The sequence below is a fragment of the Podarcis tiliguerta genome (assembly GCF_965153285.1).
Source record: "Podarcis tiliguerta genome assembly, chromosome: Z".
Lineage (NCBI taxonomy): Eukaryota > Metazoa > Chordata > Lepidosauria > Squamata > Lacertidae > Podarcis > Podarcis tiliguerta.
Window position 1 is genome coordinate 30,455,646 of NC_139553.1, and position 23,864 is coordinate 30,479,509.

Consider the following 23,864-nt stretch of genomic DNA (forward strand, 5'->3'; position numbering starts at 1 on the left):
GTTCCAATATCATCAATTAAACAAAATCTATAAAAAGGATTTAAAGAATAGATTTACAGAGCAAAAGTCAAACTTTGAAGTAGGTTTATGTGAATATGATGAGAAATTAATTTTTAAAATGTATAAATTGCTGATGGCATGGGAAACAAAGGATGAAATGGTTTGGTTTGGGAGGAAAGAAAGGAAGGAAGAATAACATTTAGTAGCATGATTTCAACTTTACTTGTTAGAAGAGCAGACATGCAATGAAAATACTTACTAAACAGGCTTTCTTTTCCCACAAAAAATATTTTGATACCCCCTAGCGGCATAGCTTGAAACAGACCAGAAGAGGGGAAATAATAAATTGGTAAAAGTTTCATTTGGAAATGTGTTTTATTAATCTCCATTGATCAATAATGTATAGAAATGACTCTTTTTTTCTATTAACTTTAAAATATTATTGGTTTTGGTGGGGGGAGACTCAAACACAGAGGAAAGTGTTTGCCTCTACACAAGGCAAAGGTAAAGGGACCCCTGACCATTAGGTCCAGTCGTAGCCAACTCTGGGGTTGCGGTGCTCATCTTGCTTTATTGGCCCGGGGAGCTGGTGTACAGCTTCCGGGTCATGTGGCCAGCATGACTAAGCCGCTTCTGGCGAACCAGAGCAGCACATGGAAACACTGTTTACCTTCCTGCCAGAGCAGTACCTATTTATCTCCTTGCACTTTGATGTGCTTTTGAACTGCTAGGTTGACAGGAGCAGGGACCAAGCAACAGGAGCTCACCCCATCGTGGGGATTCAAACCGCCAACCTTCTGATTGGCAAGTCCCAGGCTCTGTGGTTTAACTCACAGCGCCACCTGCGTCCCGTTGCCTCTTCATAGTTCCATCCTTATTTCAGACATCGTGATATATTGATATATCACAATGTTTAGCTGGTGATATGTCACAATGTTGAAAACCAGACATCGCCCAGCCCTAACTGAAGTCTGTGTCCTTGGAAATATACTGTTCCTACTTTTTGACATGCCTGGTGGCTTGGGAAGACTTATTGTGTTGCTGTGCTGGATTGTTTTTAAATATAATTTTGAATTGTGGTTATTCTTAATGATTTTGTACTGGTTATTTGTATACCCTTTGTGAATTTCTTCTTTAAGAAGCATGTTATAAATGTTTTATCTGCACTATTCATTTAAAGCAGTATCATACCACTTTTAAAGGGCATGGCTTTCCCCAAAGAATCGGGAACTGTTAGGAGTGCTAAGAGTTGTTAGGTGACATCTGTTCCCACCACAGAACTACAATTCTCAGGTCCAAGGAAAGAGCGATTTATTGTTAAACTGCTTTGGGATTTCTATACGGTGTAAAGTTGTCTTATAAAAACACTTGATTTCCCTCAAAGTCAACACCAACAGAAAGATATTATTGTTTACAATTAATTTCTGAAACATGAGTTGTGGTTTCATTAAGAGCTTCCCATTCAGTATAATGGGTCAGAATGTCCCACAGAAATGGGATATATGAATGCCTAGTCAGTATGTTGACATGTCGCTTCTAGCACGCTAGCTGTGATTGTGACCACCCCTACAGGTTATTTTGTGTGGTTTCTCAGAAAATAAGGGAATTAGCTGCACGAGAGCAGAGTTAGCAGATAATCACCATTACAGAGTAGGGACTTGTCGTTTCATGCAGTTTACTCCTGAGCTGACAGCTTTTGACAGTTCATGCTATGCAATGTTTTGAAAAGTGAATCAAGTTCAGGTTGTGTGTTTGGGTTGGGTACCCTCACTAGATACCTGAAGGAGTATCACAACCCAAATCATTCAGCCTGGACACTGAGGTTCACTTCCAAGGATCTTCTGGAGGTTGCAAAAAGTGAGGTTGCTGGGAATCAGGCAGAGGGCCTTCTTAGCAGTGGCGCCCTCCCTATGAAATGCTCTCCCATCAGATTTCAAGGAGATAAAGAACTACACAACTTTTGGAAGACATCAGAAGGCAGCCCTGTATTGGGAAGTTTTTAGTGTTTGATATTTTATTATTTTTAATATTTTGCTGAAAGTCACCCAGCCAGATGATTGGGGTATAAATCATCATCATCATCACTAGATATCTCACTGAAAATGGTAGGTTTGGTCTTTTGAATGACGTCTTGCACACATGCCCTAACAAATGGATTAAGGAGTTTTTACTTTCGGTGTTTTTGTAACAATCTTCATTAGAAAAGCTGCCTAGGTCCCTCAAGTCCTGTCACCCTCCTTAATTCATTTAGTTCCCAATTTTCTTGCATCTGGACACACTGCAACATGTATGTATTCTAATGAGATTTCTATTAGAGCCGCAACAAATGAGATGGGGATTCAGCACTGCGTGTAGTTATATCTGGCTTTGACCTGTGGCCCATGAGTACCCAAAAAATGAAATAGGGGTGCCTCTTTGGTGGAACTGATCAGGAGTGTGACCCTGAGGTGACAGGAGTGGTGGGGCATTTGATTTAAACCCATAAAAGCAAGAGCATAAATCTCTGTTTTGCTGATAAATATCCTGGCTGTAGCTTCAGTCTCCTGATATCCAGAGTGCTGAGGTTAAATTTTTCATTTCCATAGGAGAATTGTAAATTACAAACACACACACATACACCCTTTATGGTCTGCTGATTTTTTTCATTTGACTTCAAACGTATGAGTTCCTACCTTAATATTGTATTAAATTAATAAATTAATAGTGGCCCAGATGTTTGAGCTGCTGGCTGAGATAGCACTTTGTGGGACCTGGGAGTACAAGCTGTGCAGTCAGCACAGGCAGTGCAAAATGGGCTTTCTTTCCCTCCATGATCTGCTGAATAGTTGTACCAAAAAAAAACACACAAAAAAACCACACCCACCCACACCAAAAAATCCCAACCACCCAATGCATAGTGGTGAGATGGGCTTAGCATAGCCTTTACCTCTTAGATTCCAGAGTGTGAGCCACTAATGAGTTTTTAGTTGAGGGTACAGAAAGTAAAGACTTATGACAAGAGAAACAGGGCAGGAAACTCCATAGGAAATCCATTTCCTGCTCTTGCAATGATTGGATGTACAATCCAACACTGGGTGAGAGCCATCCCACTGCAGCATCAGCAATAGGATAATTAAATGGAGGTGCCCCCTGCCATCTGCCAATGTAATGTGTAAAAAAGAATACAGACAACTTTGCTGTCATGAACTATTTTATGTCATCTTTTAAATTTCAGCAGCACAAACCATAAGCATTTGGAAGAACTGTTACAGGCTCTTTCCAGCCAATTCAGGGATTCAAAACACACCAATTTTACATTCAATGCTTTTTGAAAAAGTGTAAAGGCTAATAAGTAAGTACACTGTTTTCTTTTAAATCAAGGCTTAAATACTGCAGGCACTGCATTTTAACCTCAACATCCAGAATCAAGTCACCTCCTAGAAGGCAGGGAACGATAAATGTGGAGTAGGTGCAGAAGCAGAACTGGAGCTATCCACTCTTTGGCATCTTTTCACTTTGGCAAGTACCAAGAGCCATACAATGCAAGCTTCAGATAATTAAAACAAGTTTTTAAAAAGAAACATCCTTGTTTCTGAGAATACCTAAATTGTCTCTACCAAAAATAAAATAAAAAAATACTTCCTTGCATGTAAGTCCAGTGTCCAAGTACACAACCTCCTTCAAAAGGCAGCTCAACCAAGGAAGCCACTTCACATTACTGTTGGAAATATAAAAGATGGATCTGAAGCACAACATTAGGAGATGGTGGTGATGGAGTCATTAGAGAAGGACATGGGCATAAAAAATGTGAGGGGTATCTCACAAAGCTAGTGAGATCTGGGCTGCTGCTGATCCCTTCCAGAACAAGCACCACGGAGGTCAAACTCAGGTAACAAAACCATGATGAGATTAAAAAACAAAACAAAAACCGCACACGCAAGATGCCAAGCATCTCAGTAGAGGCTGGTCTTCTTCATGATTCGTAAGAACTCTTGCTCATTGACCTCTCCATCTCCATCCCGATCAGCTTCATCAATCATTTCCTGAAACATGACAAAGAATCAAAGGCCAAACCCAGTGAGTTAAATGATGGTTGTGGAAGGGAAGGAAGAGGCATCTTCTTCTTGCAATAGGTTTCCAAAGGGGACTGAAAATACACTTTTGCCTTTGGCACTCATTCTGCCTCAAAATACATCAGTTTGTTCACCAGCAGCTTTTCATCTAACATACTGTTACCTAAGCATCCTAGTCATTCAGTTTGGGGAGATCCCTTTAGAACACTTGACAGTTTGCCTGGGAGTGTAGCATCCTGAATAAATTGTTAGACAAACTTCACTACATTAATCATAATTAACTTCAGTTCATTTACAAATAAGCTGAACTTCACCAATACTAGTAGTTGCAGAACACTATAGTTTCTTTCTCTTGAAAGCAAAAACACCCATTTATTCCTAATAATAATAATAATAATAATTTGTAAATAGGGTTTCCATCATATGCATTAGTTCAACACTTATCCTTTTAACAGCAGCATAAAACATGGAGATTAAACAGATAGTTTTTCCTGACATGGTGATAGTGGGAAAATATTCATCAGTTATTTTCAGCACGTCAGGCTGTTGTTAAAGGCACAGGATTGGGTCAGTACAAAAAGTGACATCCTTATCAGATTTTTATGCCAACCTTCTTTCAAGGACATATCCCACACACCCCTCAAAAAAATCTTCATATGCTTTAGTCTTCAAGACAATGACTGGATGAAAATCACACTGTAAGCTTTGTGAATGAGTGGGTTTCCCCAGTCAAAGTCCAACACTAACTAACTGCTATACCACAAAGGCTCTCAATAAAAAGGACATGTCCTTCTTCCTTTTAGGTAGACAAGGTGTTGAATACTCTACTTAGGTGAATCAGTCATGCCAGGGGAATTCCTCAGACTGCTTGTTGCAGGTAACTGTAACAATTCTTTTGAAAGTCCCCAAAGTATTGCAAGAGCTGATGGGGAAAGCAGCACCCCACCTCTTTCAAATATTAACATCATAAGAAGACCACTCCTGGATCAGAACAAGGTCCATCCAGTTCAATTTCCCCAAAGCAGCAAATCAGGTGTTCCCATGAAACCTACAAAAAGGACATGAACGTGATAGCCCTTCCCCTACTGTTGCCTGCCTGCAGGTTTTAAGAATCGTACTACCATTGAAAGCGAAGGTTCCATTTAGCTCCAACTTAAGTACAAATTTGCGATGCTTGACAGGCTACAGAATTTGAATGCAGGTGATTCGGAGCACTCTTAGTAAATGCAAGCTTGCTAAATCACTACATTGAGTGGCTTAAGCATGCATGCAAACAGACACACAGTCCAAACCTGTAGCTCCTCGTCTGTAAGATTCTCCCCCAGTTCTTTGGCCACACGTTTGAGGTTTTTGAAAGAGATTTTGCCAGTTTCGTCATCATCAAACAGCTTGAAGGCTTTCAGAATCTCTTCTTTTGAATCTTTTTCAGCCTTATTTTTTTGATAAAGATAAGTAAAATAGTAAGACATTTGTTTGTTACACATGAAAACAACCAGCTATTGAAATGGCAAACTGCTATAACTTTTCTACCCATGTAAGAAATATAAATATAACAAAAAGTAAATTAAAGAACTGCCACCGAAATTCTGAGTATAATTATATAGCCACATTACTGCAGATGCAAAGTTTAACAAATAAGAGAGAGAGAGTACTACATCCTTTTAGGGCACGCTCTATCCTCATTTGATTGTGGTGAATGAATAGACCTCTGTAAGAGGACTTTTATTTTATTTCAAAGAATCCAACCACTGCTATCCAATCAATAAAGGCCAGAGACTGACATCTATGTGGCTTTCCCAGTCACCTTAAAAGCAATTGATGTAAGCAAATGTGGATCTCCCACACACCCCAGAATTGGTGCCTTACAACAGGACAGAGTCCCACTTCCATCACAATTTTAGCACACACAGATGCAAATATCATAACAAGGTCCCTTTACCCCTCCCTCATAGACTTCAGAAAACGGCCAGATTTTGTGGCAGCTGTTTAGATCAACCTACCATTTTCTGGGTCATCACTCCTAAGAAGTCATGGTAAGTAATCTTTCCAGTTCCATCCTTGTCAATGTCTAAGATCATTTTCTTGATCTCATCTTTCTTAGGTTCAAACCCGAGTGCTCTCATGGCAACCTGCAAACAATGGAAACAGACTGGCATCTCAGCAGGAAAAGGAATAGTAAATACCTCAACTGTACACCATAGAAGCAGAATTTCTGCATCTGAGACAAAGACTATATATTTGCATTCTTGTCAGCAGACTTTGAGATGTACTAGTGTCAAGAGTATGGGTAGGAAAGGAAAGTAAATTTGTCTTAATGGTGTAACTTTGACAGAGTTCCCTTGCTGTTAACATACTTAGTGGTCAATACTGAGAATATCCACTGCTACATAAGGTAGGAATGGAACTGGGAATGGATCATACTGGGTCATCTGAACTGGCATTATAACAATGTACTCCTCCAAAAGTCTGGAGAGAAGGCAAATCAGCTCATGCAACTCTTCATTGGATAAGCAAACAACCCAATACCACTCAAAAACTAGAACAAAATTATTTGCTGTTTTTTTACCTCCAGATAAGATAGAGAGAGGCAATTCCTGGCAAACTAAGGATAATTTTTCTCAATGGCAACAACACTAACAATTCAAATAGATTCCAGGCCAGGAAACCCAAAGCCTCACATAAAGAATCTTCATCTTCCAAGATAACAACCAAGTCTAGAAAATCTAGAAACCTGTGCTCTTTTTTAACATCTCTGCTCTCTTAAAAGCTGAAATCTTCCTACGAGAAATGAGATTATGAATGGTAGTGATGGCCAAGGAGCCCTGTGCTTGCCCCAGAAGCCTGATTCTCTCTGCTTCCTGATATTCCATCCCAGTCTCCCAAGGGAAAATAACCTCATATTGGAGACAGGGATGAGGTCACACAAAGTGGAAGTGGAAGTCTCAATAATGGGAGAGACTCCTGGATTGAGTAAAGACAATGCCAGCACAGTGACACTAGCAGTATCTTCTGCCATCAGGAATCACAGAGATTACAATACTTCCAAGTATTCTATTTTGTACTGTTGAAAGGTTGAAGATGGAAGTATCCTCCTGTAGCTCCTAACAAGAAGTAATCCTTTGTATACCCATGGTATAAAGATAGGATGAAAAATTGTAAAGGCACATGTCTGTAACAAAGACACTTGACTCCATTAAATGAAATCTGAACAACAAGACCGTTCTAAGACAAATCTGGACACCACTGAGTTTTTCAGACTGTATTTACTTTAGCTGCTGAATTTGTCACTCAGGGGGAAAGGTTAACCTTATACTCTTTATCTCCTGTTTATTCCAGTCCTTTTAGATTCCCTCATTGAAATATCACTGAGGAGGAAAAATGTTAACCAAATGTAACAACAAAAGTATGATTTGCACAGCTGAGTCTGCATCAATCACAAAGCCCTCTCAGAGAACTGTCATCAACATATGATCATATAAATATGCAAGGTGTGTGAAAACAGCCAAAACAAGACTATCTGATGAGGGAGGAAGGGATGAACAGGAACAGCCCCAAGACCTATACATTGATCATTAAAGAAGTGGGATGGGGGGTGACGGATAATTGCCCCAAAGGAGAAATGCTTACGTTTTCAGGTATGCCTGTAACCACCCTTTATGTCCCTGTTGCCTCCTCTATTCTATTGCAAGCAATAAATGCAAGATAACCTTCAATACCTCTTGGGTATTTTCCCAATAAAAATAAAGCCACAGGCAAAAGTAGGATGGAGTAGACAAAAGTAGTATAATGAAGAACAATGGAGTAGAATGACACTACCCTTCTCCAGTAGCCATCCTATCACTTTAGTTCAGACTTCAACAACCTGGTACCTTCCAGATGTTTTGGACTACAGCTCTCATTGGCTAAAGTCAGCTCCACAAAGTATAATCCTCTATATGTTTACTTAGAAGTAAGCTCCGCTGGCTCAATGGGCCTTATGATTACAATCTTAAGACACATTTCAGTCATGTTTTTCTGCTTGCCTTCAACTCTTTCACATCAATGTTCCCAGTTCCATCAGTATCAAACAGATCAAAGGCCTCCCGAATCTCCTGTTTCTGCTCTTCAGTGAGCTCAGTCTTGGGAGCTGCCTTCTTCCTCTGAGGTGGAGCCCCCACTGGTGCTTTCTTGTAGCTGGAGGCCTTAAAACATATATCAAAGACCAAAAAGAAAAAAGATAAAGATAACATTAAAACACAAGTACATGATTTTAATCTTCCTGAACATTTAGGAGACATTAGTCAACCAAATGAATGAATGAATATTTCAGAATTCCAAACAAATGATCACATTTGTGTACTGTCTTCCCTGAAAGGAGCTCAAAGCATGGAATTCTTGTTCTACCCCATTTGAGGTAAGGTGAGGTTGAGGTAGACAAATGCCAAGTAGTGTCTCTCATTCCTCAACAGGAAATTAAAGATTGATTTCCTACATTTAAGGGCAATGCTTTAAAACCTGGCTATTTACAGCACAGAAGAATTACAAAGATTATGATTTCCAAGAGTACATGAATGACTAAGGGTAAACTAGAAACTCCTGGTCAAATCTTGGTTCTTCCATAAACAGCCTAAGTAAACTGTTATGTTTGGTTGTTGTTGTAAGGATCATCAAGGTGAGTGTTGCTTCTACTGAACATTATAAATCACTATTTACTTATTAAGTGTCAGGAATGCAAAATTGTTCGGGAGAAGCCATAACAGTTAAATAGGTTTTCACAGTACAATTCCATGCAAGCTTGCTCAAAATTAAGTCTCACTGGGCTCAAAGTGTATTTAGGACAGTAGTCCAAAGGGGCAGTGTTTATTCAAAGTATTTTAACCTGCCTTTCAAGGCAACTGGCCTTCACAAGGCAGCTTACATGACTCTAAAACACATTAAAATATACTTCCCCCATCCATCCACGCAAAAAGGGAGAGAAACCAGAAGCAGCTGAAGATTTATTCAAGCACAGCAGAATTCAGTTAAATGCAGGCTTTAAAAGAACAACAGCTCTGAAGACCATTTACGTAAGACCAGCCAAGAGGGGGCTGGCAAAGAAAACATCAGGGCCTTTCCGGTTGAATACCCTACCCCATTTATTTTAAAATTGTAAACAGCCCTGGGTGCCTTGGAAGAAATGCAACAAACACACTTTGAAGCCATGCATATTTCCCTGGACAGGTAGTTCCAAAGTGTGGGGCTACCACTGAAGAAACTGTATCCTTAGCACCCACCAGCCTGACAGCTTTTGCTGGCAGGCCAGAGGGCAGAACCTCTGATGCTGATAATAAAGCTTGGACAGCCTCACACAAGTGTAGGTGACCCTTCAGATAACATGGATGCAGTCCTATGCTGACTGTGGGTAGTTTGGCTGTCATCCACAGGTTGGGGGATTCCCCACCACCCAGTACATCAATCCTGTTTCTAACTGAAATGGTCAAACTGCTTCAACTGTCCTGCTACCAAGTGCCTATGCTGGATTATAGGGGTGTAGAAGCCTTTGGCCCTCCAGCTGTTGCTGAGCTACAACTCCCACCACCCCTGACCGTTGACCATGCTTGCTGGGGCTGATGGCAGTTGTAGCTCAGCAACATCCGCCCCCGCAAAGGCTTCCCACATCTGGATTACAGAGATGAATGCTGCTTCATGCCAAAACTAAAGCAACTCCCCCCCCCCCCCGCTGCCGCCATCAACACCTCGCTCCATTTAGGAAGTTTGCTTATGAGAGAGCAGGTAGGCTTCTCCCTTACATCATACATTTCTATGCACAGGGATTTAAATATAGACAGAAAACCATTATAATAACGAATTTGAAGGCTACCAGGAGCTGTCCCTACTGGTGCAGCGGCCCAGATGGATTTACTACCTTTGGGAGAGGCTGACCCTCAGCACAGCCTCCGAAAAAACAAGCACCTCGAGATGTTCACCACCCCCCTCCATCAACAAACAAAAAAGGAGGGGGCAACCCTCGAGTCCATCACATGGACCTAGACCAGACATCTTTGGACTATAACTCTCAGCATCCCTAGCGAGCAGGGGCAATGGTCAGGGATTGGGAGTTGTAGCCCAGCTACTCCCGGGGACTCCAAAATTGAGAAAGGCTGACCTAGACTATGACGCCAACCTGGGCTTTCACTTGCATAAATTAACATAGGAATAAACAAATCTGCATGACGGTTGCCTTCCCTGCGAGGGAGGCGGGGTTTAACGGCCCTTCTCCACTAAGCCGCGCCGGCCTCTCCCTTCACTTCCTCCTCCCCACCCGCTTAAGTCATAACCGCACTGACCATCCCGAGCCGGGACCGTCGGAAGCCGAGCCGGTCCTGAGGCGGCAGGAGGCGTGGGAAGAACAACAACAAAAAAAAAAAACCGCGGCGAGCTCAACTGTCACCACAACAGCGGTCCCTCTCAATATCGCGGCTCCCTATTGGCTCCTCTCCTCACGAGGTGGTGTGGAAGCAACCGCTCTCGCGATTGGCCGGCGAGTCGGGCGCGCTCGGGGGCTGTTATCCAACCCCACTTGGCTGAACTATATGCCGACGAGCCCTGCAAGGCGGGGCTTCGGTTGGCAGAGCCCGATTGGATCGAAATTGGAGAGACGCAGAGCCAATGGGAGAACGGTCCGGCTCTCGGCCGATTATCGGCATAGGGGCGGGGAGCGTGGTGCCGCGCGGGAAGGAGGAGCTAAACGGGAGAGCGGGTAGTGATTGGAGGGATGCAGAGGTGGGCGTGGTCCAGCATCAGCAACAACAGCGTAAGTGGGAGTAAGCGCTGCATCTTCGTGACGTGCGGCAGGTTCGGTCTGTTGGGGGGCGCCTGCAGGTAAGAGCAAGCTGTTGTCCCTGTGGGAAGTGGAAGATGCGGGGCCTGAAAGCCTGGTTTTAAATTGTGTTTGCATTTGTTAAGCTGATTTTTATTAGTTCTTGGGGTTTTTTTAATATCGCGAGCGTTTAATGCTTGCATTTTTATTTTTATTTTGCTTTGTGAACTGGGGAGTTCCTCTTATTAAATCAATATAATAATGAATATATAAGCAAGCGGGCAGTGTTGCTTTCTAATAGTGGAGGCTACCTTTCAACTTCATTGTTCTAATTAGCCATCTTGCGGCAGTGAGTTGCAAAAGCTGTGTTGTGTAAAGAAGTACACTCTTGCAAAATCATCTTATGGTGGGACTAACTGGTGGGACTTTGCTGTCCTAAATGTGGTGTTAGTGGCTAACTTAGATGGCTTTTAAAAATAGACTTATGACAGATTTGGAGAGGCAAGTGGGTTGTATTGGTGTTGACTAGTCAAATGTGTGATACATGCTGACAAAATCTTACTTCTGTTAAAGAGAGTAGAGCAGGCTTGGAATTTGTATCTTAGTCAGTTGGCAATCCTACTTATGTGAGATGAAAATGGTAGGCCTCCTGTTTGATTCACATATGTATTTCAACAGGAAAGAAAGTTTTGGAGTCACTGTGTTCATTGGGTGCTTCCTTAGAGTTTGCTACAAAGTCATCCATAGCTCCCAAAGATGGCAACTCGACTAAGACAGGTAAGCTGGTTTGTGTTCTTTATTGATAACTTGACTTTTCAAGGGAAAGTATTCTCACAAAACAGCTTATAATAGAGCTACTGTAAATGCATTTCTTTTTCTTTTTTTCAAAAAGCATCTCTTAAGATGTTTCACCACATTTGTTTTCTATGCATCTTCTGTAAAGTAGCACTGTTTTTCATTGCTTGGTTTTCTCATTGCTTGTGGCTGTTGTTCAGTGAATTATTTCCTGATGCTCTTTGCTCATTCCCAAGAATCATGCATGCAAACTCACATGTATTCAGCAATGCATTGGTCCCTGCTGATGTACCCTACCCTCTGCTTTTCTTTACAGTCCAGAAGGAAATGCACTGTGATTGGTGGCTCAGGGTTCCTGGGTCAGCACATCGTACAAAGTCTGCTAGAGAAAGGCTACACAGTTAATGTGTTTGATGTCCGTGAGGGCTTTAAGAACAGCAAGGTGCAGTTCTTCCTAGGTGATCTCTGCAACAAAAAGGTATGAGCCAAAACTACAGCTGTGCGCACAGAAGCAAAGACATGTCGGCACGCTGCTGCATCTTATTCATGCTTCATATTTGGAGATCTTTGGTCTGCTTGGCACTGCTTAAGGTGACCAGTGTTCTTTTTGGAAGACATATACATAAGGATGCAAGTGTGTTTAAAACTAGTGGGATGAAGAAGTATGATTCACCCTATTAATGCCTGTTGCTGACCAATTACTGCACCCGTGTGACTGAGCTATTGGGTAGCTCAAGCCCATAGCCAAATGATAAAACTACCCTTGGAGTTCTGTTTGACCTTTTTTTTTTAAATGCATGCAAATGTGAACAATTTGAAGGGAAGTGCACACACATTTCCACCACTCTGGGTGATCCCAAAGATCAGGCATAAGCAAACTCAGCCCTCCAGATGTTTTGAGACTACAATTCCCCCCATCCCTGGCCACTGGTCCTGTTAGCTAGGGATGATGGGAGTTGTAGTCCCAAAATATCTGGAGGGCCAAGTTTCCCTATGCCTGCCAAAGATGATTCTGTCCCTAATCTAGTGAAGACAGCTATCCCCTGCCTGCCTGCTTTCTTACAACCAGACATGAGGGTGACCTGGCTGTCAGCTTCTTCAGTTTCAGTGTTGCCATTGTAGAGCTCAGCATGGAGAAGGATGTAAGCAAACCTAGAAATAGTAGGCTCTGCCTGTCATTGGTTCTGGCTCCACCTATTGTTAGCCTCCTGCCCAATGGGCAGCAGAGCAGACCACTGCCCTAATCTGTGAGGTGTCATGGTATTTGAGTCTCTGCACTAAAGCTTCCTTTTTTTAACTCTCCTCATGGAGCTGTGCTTGAAAGTCTGCCCTTAGACTATGGATGTGGAACACTCCTCCCAATGTTATAGGTTTGCAGCTCCCATTATTCCTGACCACTGGCCAGGTTGGCGCAGGTTGAAACCCAACAACATCTGGAGGTTCATCATCTCTGCCTTAGAACCAGTTGTGGCTGTTGTGATTCTCCAGGTAGGTTGATTCTAACCTCCTCTTCTGTGCCTCCAGGATCTGCTTCCAGCTTTACAGGGGGTGACTGTCGTGTTTCACTGTGCCTCACCGTCACCTTCCAGCCACAACAGAGATCTTTTCTACAAAGTCAATTATTTGGGGACCAAAGCAGTCATTGAGGCTTGTAAGGAAGCTGGTGTCGAAGTAAGTGCAGAACTGGAACTTAAAGCAACTTGAATGAACCTGGTCAAGTTTTGTGGCTGCATGCACATATAACACTAAATCCTTCAGCATTATTCCCCTTCAGCAAAAGTTGTTAGTGGTTAGCTCACAGATGAGCAAGAAATCTATGGTTTGTTTCTCCAAAGTTTTCTTTTTGCAGTTCTTGTTTTGTGCCTTTGTACCTTGGTGAGGGATGCGGGTGGTGCTGTGGGTTAAACCACAGAGCCTAGGACTTGCTGATCAGAAGGCCGGCGGTTTGAATCCCTGCGATGACGGGGTGAGCTCCCGTTGCTCAGTCCCTGCTCCTGCCAACCTAGCAGTTCGAAAGCACATCAAAGTGCAAGTAGATAAATAGGTACCGCTCCGGCGGGAAGGTAAACAGCGTTTCCGTGTGCTGCTCTGGTTTGCCAGAAGCGGCTTAGCCATGCTGGCCACATGACCCGGAAGCTGTAAGCTGGCTCCCTTGGCCAATAAAGCGAGATAAGCGCCGCAACCCCAGAGTTGGTCACGACTGGACCTAATGGTCAGGGGTCCCTTTACCTTTACCTTACCTTGGTGAGCACCTGGGATTGGGATGCCCCAACAAACCATGGTTAAACAGGGCTGTTGGTTTGGACATAATGAGCTATGGTTAAAACAAGCCATGGGTCATAAGCCAACAACAAACCCTGGCTTCATGTTGTGGCTTGCTAAGCAGAAAAGATAGCACGGTTAGTATGCTGTACTGATCTGGGCTCACACATTCAAGCAAACCATTGGTAGGCCAAACAAACCATGATGCAGTGTTGTGTGTGTGTACTATGGTTGTAAGTACCGTTACTGAAAATGTGCAGGCAGACAGTAATCAGGGTTGGTTTTGATCAGTGATGTGGGCTTTCTGGAAAATGTTTGAATTGGAATTTTGCCTTCAAGAGCCTACTTACGTACAGTATCTATTTAGCTCCCAACAACAACTAGACACTTGTATCAAAGAGGGCAATAAAGTATAAGAGTAAAATAAAGCTCGGCTGTAGCATTCAAAATGGAGCTAAACCAAGAGAACAAATATTTCAAAACGGTACAAATTATTTTCTGCCAGTCAAAAATAGTTGAACTGAAATAATTTGATGGGGCGGGGAATAAATTTCTGCTAGTGTGATTTAAAGAGCTAAATCAAAGTGTTACTTAATATCACAAGACATGATAACTTATTAGCATTTTTCTTACATTATTTAGATTTTGTATGGGTGGGGAGACAGCTCTAAAAATAATCACTCTGCCTCAAAAGCTGCATGCAAATATATGTGGAATAGTCTCCTGAAAAAATAAATTGCTACTTTGATTATAAATGTGAGGGGTATTATAAACATTTTTTAATCTGGCCAATTCATTTCGTGTGTGGTAGGGGAGGAATTTACCAACGCTGATCTCAGTGGGCTATAGTGCATATAGGAGGTATTTTGTTCTCCCTTGGGTGGTTTCTTTCAAGTTGCAGGGGTGCCAACAAATCCTTGTGCACCTTGGTAGCCAGCTAGAGGAAGAGAACAGTGTCCCTTTGACATTACCCTGATCTCAAGACCTGGCAGAACAGAGAGGGAGGGATGAGCCTTGGCTGTAACTGAGGAAAGTGATGGGAGCTTGTTCCCGTTGTGATAAGCCAACACTTGGAAAGACCAGGAAGTCCTTACACCTCACTCAAATGTTTCCAAATCTCAGTGCAGCTTCTAAGAGAGTCCCATATCTCTGAAGTCAGCTTGGCAGCACAGAAACCCCTTGTGGTTACATGTCAGGATTCTCCTTGATTCTGTACTCTCCACAGAGGAAAAATGCACTTGCCAGTGGCAAGCTGGTGGGTGCATTTGTGGATCCTTGATTTCTCAGTGTGTCCATGAAACCCATTAGACTAGGAGGCTAAGGGAGTATGTCAGAATCCCCTTGCACCATCCATGCATGCCAGTACAGAGTGCCCTCCTTCACACAACACATAACTTAGAGGACTTTTGGCCACTAGATAGATTTAAAAGGGGTATTGGACAAATTCACGGGTGGTGAATGGGTGTTTCAGTGACTACCAGCAATCATGGAATGTCCAGTCTACCTTGGATTACTACCTGTTGGCTGGAAATGGCAGAAAAGGGCTGTTTCCTTCATGGCTCACTGCTACGCTCCCTGGAAGCCCCTGGTTGGCCATTGTGGGAAACGAAATGCTGGACAAGATGGGCATTTGCCCAGATCCAGTAGGAGTATTACATTTTTGCAGTTCTTGCCAAAGCATTCCGTGTATAACGCCATGTATTGTGCTTCTCCCCCCCCCTCCTGTTGCAGAGACTGGTGTTGACTAGCAGTGCCAGTGTGGTCTTCGAGGGCACAGATATTAAGCACGGAACTGAAGATCTCCCCTACGCAAAGAAACCCATTGACTACTATACAGAAACCAAGATTCTGCAGGAGAAGGTCTGGATGTCCTCTGTTTCGCTGCTGCTACTAGGCTAACAGATCCTATACGTGCTAAACAACATAGGGAGCCGTATCCAATGTAGGCTCTATGCAAGTGACTCAATGGTATACATGTTCCATTGGTGAACTGTGTTGTGCTAGTGAGATGTTGCTACACAAGAGAATGCGCAAGCAGGTTGCTGCTAACTTCCTTGCACTATAGATTGCGCAATCTGGTGTGCAACGAGTTTCTGCTAATGCAACTGTCATGTTGGATTCCTGTGCAATGTTACAATTCACCCATCTGCTAGTGCAAGGGCCCTTGTACTAGCAGAAAGAGAATGTTGGCTACAGCCAACAATCTCCTGTCTATTTTAAAAGAAAAACAGAATGACCACGAAGTGTGAAATCGTTCTGTTTGGAGTTCCAGGCATTCCATTCCTCCTCCCGCCATGTTGTCATTCTTTTACCTCTCTGTCCATCTTTGTGGGGCTGTTTTTACCATATCTGCAAAACTTAAGGATACCTCAAGTCTATTGAAACCTCCCTCTTGGGTAAGGTGACACTAACTACCCCATTTTAGATGTCCAGCGTATTTAGAAGGCTCTGAGCATTGATAGATAGCGCAGGCTTTTCTCTTGTAGGAGGTGCTGAGCGCCAATGACCCAGAGAGGAATTTCTTCACCACTGCTATTCGTCCCCATGGCATCTTTGGCCCACAAGACCCTCACCTGGTTCCAGTCATTGTCCAAGCAGCCAAGAGTGGCAAGATGAAGTTCATGATTGGGTAAGGAAAGTCCAGCCCCTTGAAAGTTTTAACTGCTCTGAATTTTGCATCCTGCTTTTATGACTGGTCCAGCTGAAACATGTAAGGAGCCTGCATCACCGTCATCCGTTTGAATGCTGCCTTCTTATTTATTTCTTTTCAGCAGCTTTTTACCTCTTTTTGGGCGGCTCTCACAAAGATTGTTGCAACAAGCATAGATTTTTGCAGCATCAAAAGATTTACATAATTACAAAAATGTAAGTAATCATGAACCGTAAATGTAAGCTTGTCAATGAGTATAGAATAGCGTCAAACAGTCCCCACATAATTCATAATGTCTAATGATAAAGATGTAAAAACATAAAGCCAATAACAGCAGAAATGGAGCATCTCAAAAATTAAATCTTGACCCCAACATAAACTCCTGAAAAGGACTCCGCCCAGGCATCCGGAGCAGCAAGGTCCTGCAGGGCTCACAGGTAAGATGGTCTCTGGCCTCTTCAGCAGTAAGAGCAGCTTTCATTGCTGGAGTCAGTCATTGCCCTGCCCTCCCAGACCAGGTGGGAATAGGTCAGCAAAGCAGGGAGCAGGTCTTGCAGGAATCAAAGTAAAGGTGACTGAGCTTCTGGACCCAGTTAGACGTGATGCTGTGTTGGGCTTTATTGGATGTGAAATGCCTATGAAAAGAAACGTCCTGCTACTATACAGTGGTACCTTGGGTTACATACACTTCAGGTTACATACGCTTCAGGTTACAGACTCCACTAACCCAGAAATAGTACCTCGGGTTAAGAACTTTGCTTCAGGATGAGAACAGAAATCATGCTCCGGCGGCGCAGCAGCAGCAGGAGCCCCATTAGCTAAAGTGGCGCTTCAGGTTAAGAACAGTTTCAGGTTAAGAACGGACCTCCGGAACGAATTAAGTACTTAACCCGAGGTACCACTGTACTTTATCTAAGCTGATTTTGAAGATTTAGACAATAATTTTCAGTGTGACGTTTCCCAACGCAGGTTATGTCCAAGTCAGTAATACACAAAATCCCACAAATTGGACATTATGTGGGTGTGCACATAACCCAGCAGTTCTTTGGCTGGTGGATGGAGGCCAGTGGATTCTTCCCTTCAGCTCTGCAGTTCCAGCACAACCATCATTTGGAGCCAAGTGATGTTTCTCACATGGAAGAGAAAGGGATGCTCCCTTCAGCTCCTCCTCCTCTGGCTGGTGGGTGGTGCCAAGCTGGCCTTTCCCTTGACATGATTCTCTTCCTGGACTGCAGTAAACCCTATGGTAAACAGGAGGTTACATGGGGACTGCAGTATTTTTGACAGGACCACAGCAGGGGAGGTTAGACTCTCCACACTCAAGCTGCTACTTGGTCTCACTGCACTGCACTCCAATGTACTTTCAAAGCAAAACAAAACAAACTTGCATGCTAATTGCATCCTAACAGCTAGCACCCCATCTATCTTGGCTCTCTGTTTCCAAGAGTTTTTTCCTTGCATGTTGGTGTTAACCTTCAACTTCTTCCTTTTCTCTGTACAGAGATGGAAAGAACTTGGTGGATTTTACCTTTGTGGAAAATGTGGTCCATGGGCACATGCTGGCTGCAGAGCAACTTGAGAGAGACTCTCCCCTGTGTGGAAAGGTGGGTCCTCCTTTTTCTCTGTGAAGGAATGCAGCTGCTACCCTCATTTTATGTTCTGTCGTTTCTTGTAAAATGGTTTTCTTTCCTGACCTGGATGTTCGGAAGTTCACAGCAGAGTCAAAAGTTAAGCCCAGGTACCTAATATAGTTAAGAGGAAATGAAACCTAAAAATCTAAGACAGAAAAGAAAAGCTCGACAGGTATTCATAATGGAGGGTTAAACAGGACTCCACTAGCCTTTGGATTGGCTAATAGTTTGGAAAGGGAAATAGAACTTTTGTGGCTAAGAGAAGCTGGTAAACAGAGATAAGTTGGTTGAACTGAAATGTAACATTAAGAGCTGGAACATTGGAGTGTTTTACAAGATGGTTGGAGCTCTATAGAGAAATAAGCTAGGAGAATGCTGCAGATAAGCTGATCTGAAGGGCAGAAATTGGTAAGTATTGGCTTGGCAAGCAATCTCATCTAGGATCAGCAGGATGTGATTTCCTGGTTTTTATTTTCTTGGATAACTGTCCCTTAAAGGCTCTTTTTTGTAACTGTTTTTTTTTTTTTTTTACAAAGAGAAACCTTAACTATGAACCAAATTTGTTTTGGTTTTGGCCCATATTAGTCATGCCTCACCTTGCTACCTTGCCACTGTTTGAAGTTGGCTAGGCCAGTTAGCTTCAAAAGGTTAAAGCACCATTGAATGGAGACAGCCAGGACTAGAAAATACCTACTTTGTGGCAGCACTAAGGCAGACAAGAAGGTGGAGCTAGTATTGTTTGTTTGTTTGTTTGTTTGTTTGTTTGTTTGTATACTGCCCTATACCTGTAGATGTCAGGGTGGTTCACAACATAAAATAACAATCTGAAAAACAGAAAATGCATAATAAGAACCAAAACAGCGACAACCCCATAATCCCCCTGATTGGCTTGCCTCCCTTCTCTTTCACGTCACTGGCTATGTAGCCTGATATTTCACACTTAAGGGATGAGAGAGGCAGCTTTCTCATAATGCTGGTTTTTGTCTTTTTGCACCAGTCTCATTTGAAATTCCCCAACTGTGATATGCACAGAAGCCGCCCAGAGTGACTGGGACAACCCAGTCAGATGGACGGGGTACAAATAATAAAATTATTATTACTATGCCCTCACTTGCCAGTGTTTTTCCAGAAGCAAACTGACCAGTTCATGATCTCTTACTTTTAGAGCATTGTCTCTCCATGCCTTTAGCTCAGGTGTGGAGAATTTTAAGCCTCCCAAGCGTTGCTGAGCTACAGCTCCCATCAGCCCCAGAAAACATCGCCAATGGTAGGAGATGATAGGTGCTCCTGAACACCTGTAGAGCAAAAGGTTCCCCATACCTGCTTTAGCTGGAAAGGACCCCAAGGATAGTCTACAAAAAGCAGAAGTAGCACAACTGCCGACTTCAGGATTGCAGCTTTAAAGGGGTGACAGGGAAAGGATGATTCTTTGCTCTTTGTTTCTTATCTGTTTGTGTTAACTCGCAGGCATTTAACATCACGAACGACGAGCCAATCCTCTTTTGGGAGTTTATGTCGCGCATCCTGACGGGCCTGGACTACGAGGCTCCCAAATACCACATTCCCTATTGGCTGGCCTATTACCTGGCCTTCCTCCTGTCACTGGTGGTTATGCTGCTGAGCCCCTTCGTCACCGTCCATCCCACCTTCACCCCCATGCGGGTGGCACTTGCTGGAACGTTCCACTATTACAGCTGTGAGCGGGCCAAAAAGCACATGGGCTACAAGCCACTGGTTAGCCTGGATGAAGCCGTGGCAAAGACTCTCAAGAGCTTCCCCCACCTCCACCGTGCTGCATAGCTGCCTGGAGCCCATGATAACATCTCCACAATCTCTACAGACTCTGCTTTGGCTGCTTTCTCTCAGTCTGGTTTCCCTAGAACACTTCTTGCAGGAACCCCAGTCTGAATTGATTCTGTTGCCTCAGCTGAGTTGCTGTGACCCAACATCTCTGAAGTGGTGGCTGCACAGGCTGAAACAAAACCTGATCAGTTCGTTAATTCTGCTTGATCAGGCACACTTTCCCAAGCCTTTACTCGCCTTAACCTTATTCAGAGGGAAGTAAACTGTGAAATACAAGGCTGGGGAGCTTGTGGACTTTCACAGTGGACTCCCCAACTCCTATCAGACCTAGCCAGCATGACCCAATGGTCAGGGATGATGGGAGTTGTAGTCCAGGTGAGCCATAATTTTCCGTACTCTTCTTTCAGGACAGTCACTTTTGTTTGTTGGGGAGATCTGTGTGCAAATTCCAGAGCTGGGTAACCCATCTGTATATCTTTAGGTGATAGGAGAAAGCATTTCTCTTTAACCAGGCCTTTGGCTGCTTAACATTCCATGGCCTTTTAAATGTGCTTGTGGGAGGGTGTGTGTGATTGGTTTCTTCTTGTTTTATTATGTATTTCATGTTCTCATTTTGAATTTTTATGCTGTGAGCAGCCCTGTGATCTTTGGGTGAAGGGCGGTATACAAATTTAATAAATAATAACAATAATATATTGGTCATTGTTAAGGTAAAGGTGGGAAATCTTGAGCTGATATTGCATTACAACTCACATCAGCACCAGCTGGGTGCTCGTAGTCCCAATAACATCAGGACAACATCAGCAGAACCACCGCTTGCTGTAATAAGATTATGTGGCAAATCTGTAAAGATGATTTGCACTTGTGTACCTAAGCTGTTCCTGCCAACCTAGCAGTTTGAAAGCATGTCAAAGTGCAAGTAGATAGATAGGTACCGCTCCGGTGAGAAGGTAAACGGCGTTTCCATGCGCTGCTCTGGTTCGCCAGAAGCTGCTTAGACATGCTGGCCACATGACCCGGAAGCTGTACGCCTGCTCCCTCGGCCAATAAAGCAAGAGCGCCGCAACCCCAGAGTCGGCCACGACTGGACCTAATGATCAGGGGTCCCTTTACCTTTACTTAAGCTGAGGCCCAAACTTTCTAGAATGTGACTGCGTAGGTTCTTTTTCTTAAGACAGCCACTGTGCATTTGACCAGATGGGAAGAGTTTGCTTACATACTAAAAGGTAAAATGCATTTCAGTGCAATTTCCAATAAAGTACACTGGGATATTCTGTTCTGGAAGTATCTGAATCTTGAGACAGTTTCTGCCTTCCTGAAATACGTAAAATGCATGTTGGGGTGTGTGAATCTGTGTTCATTGATAAATTGAAAAAGGGCATATGTGATGTGAGTGAGCATTGTGGCCAGTGTATCTCCTGCCTTCACGTTCCACAGTGAGAACCGCTTATAAGCTTCCCATTAGAAAATGATTTCCGTAATGAGAACCTTTGGATGCAACATCAACTTCTGCCTCTAGGTGGTGCTCGCTTGCCATAGTTGCTCTGTGGGTTCCATTGATAAAACTCAGTACAATACAATAGATGCTGATTATTTCTGAATTAAAGGCCTCTTGCCAAGTCACATACAATACTGCAGTTAAGCAGGACATTCCCACATTTTATTAACAGGGGTTGCAGTCACAGGTTTATCTAGTTTGCTGGCACATTAATGGAGGTGTGAAATCCCACTACTTTATGCTGTCTTCACAGGGCAAGCCTGTACACCCCTGTGCAAATCAATGTAGTCCTACGTTCTTAGATGAAAAAGTATCCCTTCAGATGCTTGCGGACCACAGCTCTTCTTATCCTGACCCTGCCCATTAGCTATGCTGACTGTGGCTGATGAGAGCTGGAATCTAACATCTAGAGAGCCATAGTCTACGTTCCTGGCCTTTAGTGCACAGGAGTTAACTAATGGAGTGTAGGAATGAGCAAGGTGTGGCCGTCCAGATGTTGCTGGACTCCACCTCCCATCACCTCCCAACCTTCAGCATTGTTGGCTGGTGCTCATGGGAGTTGGAGTCCCATATCAGCTGCAGGGCCAATGGTGGCTGTTGTTTAGTCAATTAGTCATGTCCAACTCTTCGTGACCCCATGGACCAGAGGACGCCAGGCACTCCTGTCTTCCACTGCCTCCCACAGCTTGGTCAAACTCATGCTGGTAGCTTCGAGAACACTGTCCAACCATCTCGTCCTCTGTCGTCCCCTTCTCCTTGTGCCCTCCATCTTTCCCAACATCAGGGTCTTTTCCAGGGAGTCTTCACTTATGAGGTGGCCAAAGTATTGGAGCCTCAGCGTCACGATCTGTCCTTCCAGTGAGCTCTCAGGGCTGATTTCCTTCAGAATAGATAGGTTTGATCTTCTTGCAGTCCATGGGACTCAAGAGTTTCCTCCATGTTGCCCATTCTTATTGCAGGGAATGATGAACCTGGCTTGGTACTGAAGCAGCAGTGATAAGATATGTTTCCTTATTAGAGCAACCTCAATCTATTTCACCCAAAGCCTTTTGGCTTTAAGCCAGAATAGCCTCTTGTATCCAGAGTGCCCTCTTGTAGCCACAAGTGTTTCTGAAGCTCTCCTTTCTTTTTAAGCAGGTTCATACCCTGAAGTCACACTTGCTGCAGCATACATGAATAATCTAGGGGACTGCATTTTGTTAAGGTTTTGTAGGGACTGTAAATAAACAGTTTTTTAAAAAAGAATTTGAGTGTTTAGGTTCAGAGAAGGGAGGGGGGAATTTTTATTCAGTTTGCATTTTAAAGAGAAACCTACCACATTCTTCAAAGCAGTACGTGAACTGAAACGCAGCAATCCTTTCAAAGTTCGCCATATAGTTTCCCAGGCCAAGTAACGTGTACAAAACCACATAAACTGGGTGAATATGCTCCCATGGCATAGACCCCGTGAGGAGCCTCGCTGCTGCATTCTGTACCCGCTGGAGTTTCTGGGACAGCTTCAAGGGCAGCCCTGCGTAGAGTGAATTACAGTAGTCAAGCCTGGAGATGACAGTCGCATGGATCACTGTGGCCAGGTCGGGGCGGGAAAGGTAAGGGACCAACTGCTTGATGCGGCGAAGGTGGAAAAATGTCGCCTTATTAGACAAACTTGTCTATACAAAATACATATTTGGAGAAACTTGCACTAAAACTGTGGTGAATTTGCATGAGGACTTAAAAAAGAATTCAAACTAATGTGGAGAATTGAACTTCAGGTTGGAAAAATGAGAAATGAAAAGAATCTGAAATTGATAGATCTGCCCATCCTTAATTATAGCACTCCCGAACAAGGAACTACAGAAGGGAGTAACTTCCCATTTGGAAAGCCAGAAAGGGGCATAAGAAGTCCCCTTTGTACACTGATCCAGTTCTCTGGGGTCTAACAACACAGAAGACAAAATATTTCCCAACCTTATTTAGCCCTATAACAACAGAGCTGCCTTGTGTTTCATCGAAGTTATGGGTTATACCTGCTCTGCTTAGGAGTTTGCCAGCCTTTGCCTGTGAAGGATTCATGCCACCAGGAAGCTTCTGCAGTGTCATAGGCATAGTTGTGAGGTGTGTGGAGAGCCCAGAAGCAAGAAAAACACCAGTTATGCCTATTGGGGGGGGGGGAGCGGAATAAGCATTCTTGTAACGCAGATCTCAGAGATCAATGATGATGCATCACATTTGGAAGTGGTTGTGCTAACATTGCGATGGGAGTGCCCAAAATTGTTGCAAAGCATCAGCAGTTATTGTTTTTTAAGGTGCTTACCTGGGTAAAGGTTTGGAAGAAGCATCTGGATTGCCAAAAACAAATGAGTGTGTGGATGGTGTCAAGAAAAAAAGATAATGTGGAGATTGGCAGTTCCTG

At 43.4% G+C, this 23,864-nt stretch overlaps 2 protein-coding genes across 3 annotated transcripts; one reads left to right on the top strand and one right to left on the bottom strand.

Moving 5' to 3' along the window:
* Positions 1–3,172: 3,172 nt before the first annotated feature.
* CETN2 (centrin 2) lies at positions 3,173–10,582 on the bottom strand. Its single transcript, XM_083424286.1, has 5 exons — positions 10,358–10,582; positions 8,075–8,233; positions 6,053–6,181; positions 5,345–5,482; positions 3,173–4,022 (listed from the first exon to the last, which is right to left on the bottom strand). The coding sequence occupies exons 1-5, from the start codon at positions 10,358–10,360 to the stop codon at positions 3,933–3,935; spliced, it is 519 nt and encodes a 172-aa protein (XP_083280412.1). The 5' UTR covers positions 10,361–10,582; the 3' UTR covers positions 3,173–3,932.
* Positions 10,583–10,760: 178 nt separating this feature from the next.
* Positions 10,761–21,245, top strand: NSDHL (NAD(P) dependent 3-beta-hydroxysteroid dehydrogenase NSDHL). 2 transcript variants are annotated; one of them, XM_083424260.1, is made up of 8 exons: positions 10,761–10,892; positions 11,509–11,607; positions 11,942–12,103; positions 13,150–13,296; positions 15,619–15,747; positions 16,374–16,516; positions 18,039–18,141; positions 19,636–21,245. In XM_083424260.1, exons 2-8 carry the CDS (start codon positions 11,587–11,589, stop codon positions 19,966–19,968), a joined length of 1,038 nt encoding a protein of 345 aa, XP_083280386.1. In that variant the 5' UTR covers positions 10,761–10,892; positions 11,509–11,586; the 3' UTR covers positions 19,969–21,245. The 2 variants fall into 2 exon arrangements, with proteins under 2 accessions (XP_083280386.1, XP_083280387.1); XM_083424261.1 differs by having other exon boundaries at positions 10,803–10,824.
* The last annotated feature ends 2,619 nt before the right edge of the window (positions 21,246–23,864 follow it).